At 33.9% G+C, this 1,387-nt stretch overlaps 1 protein-coding gene across 1 annotated transcript in view; it reads right to left on the minus strand.

Annotated features, from left to right (window-relative positions):
* LOC102593038 (probable glycosyltransferase At3g42180) overlaps window positions 1–398 on the minus strand; it is a 12,454-nt gene extending 12,056 nt beyond the window's left edge. The window contains exon 1 of the mRNA XM_006353077.1: window positions 33–398. Coding sequence (XP_006353139.1) covers window positions 33–398 — 366 coding nt within the window. The remainder of the gene's footprint in view (window positions 1–32) is intronic.
* Between the last annotated feature and the right edge of the window lie 989 nt (window positions 399–1,387).

Genomic DNA, 1,387 nt, shown 5'->3' on the forward strand with positions numbered 1-1,387 from the left:
TCCTCCTCATTTGATTCACAATCAGTTGCTACCTCTACTGGCACAGCAGGGTAAGGCTTGTTCAGGTCACAAATATTAGGAATAACAGCAGTAGCTTCACCCTCATCTACAGCAAATAATTGAAGAACACTAAACTGACTAGACAGAGCAGATTGTAGAGTCCTAATGCTTGAATCATCCTCAAGCAAATAATATCTACCAGTTGGCCCTATTACTAACAGTTGTTTTACAGCCCTAAACCCACATTTCTCAATGAACTCTGAGCAAATGTCAATATATGACAGCAAATCCACATCATAACCATGCCAGGTTTCATTCAATTTTTTAATGTATACAACTTGAGGAGAAAGGACCCACTTGCCCCCATAGTTAAATACTAAATCCACTTTTTCGGTCATTCTTCAAATTTTTCACATGGCAGACAAAAAAAGGGAAAAGGAATTGTCAGCCATAAACAAAACAAGTTATAGGAAAACTAACATTATTTAATTTGAAGATAAAGGTAGTAAAGTTATAGGGACCACTAACACTATTTATTTCAACTTCACATAGAATGCAACACTAAAACAAACAAAAAAGTGCACAAATTGGGAACAATAAAGTCATACACATACCTAACTCGAGAAAACAATCTATAAAACATGTAAAAGCAATAAAAGGCCCTAACATCAGAAAACAATGTATAATGTCAACACTACACAAACTTCACAACAAGTACAATAGACCAAATGCAATAAAAAATCGAATAAAACTAAACCCACGAAATACATTTAATCGAACAATCATTACACAATATTTATGAAAATTATTAAGAGTAAGTCTTCAGTTCTTACTTTATCGGAGTAGCAAAACGATTTCTTCACTTTTTACTTGAACATCGCGGCAGATCCAAGAACTAACTGATGAAGTTGGGGGGAAATGTTTAGGGTTTTGTTTAAAGAAATGGGTAATGGGTATTTTATTTGGATGGGTTGGATATTTTGAAGATGGGTCGGGTGGATAGGGTGGTTTGGGTCAAACAAATTAGGCATTAATTAATTAAATTTCCAACCAATTACAACATGCCACGTAATAAACGAAATAATTAAATATATTTACTAAGTAGTCTGTTAGTCAAAAGGGCAAAATAGGTCCCTAAAGGTTAACCCCAAGGGTATTTTGAGGCCAAAAGTTAAACGAGGGGTATTTTTGTACCAATTCTGATACTATAAGGGTGTTTTAGACCCTTCTCCGTAAAAGAAATTTTATCATACAGAGTTAGTAATCAGTGATTAAGTAATCATAAAATATGTATTATCAATTAAAATAAGGCTTAAGTCATCGATAGCCACTTAAAGTTGTACGCAAATTTCACTTAGACACCTTATCTTAGGCTTGTTCCAATTGA

This window comes from Solanum tuberosum, unplaced genomic scaffold, assembly GCF_000226075.1.
Source record: "Solanum tuberosum cultivar DM 1-3 516 R44 unplaced genomic scaffold, SolTub_3.0 scf00151, whole genome shotgun sequence".
Classification (NCBI taxonomy): domain Eukaryota; kingdom Viridiplantae; phylum Streptophyta; class Magnoliopsida; order Solanales; family Solanaceae; genus Solanum; species Solanum tuberosum.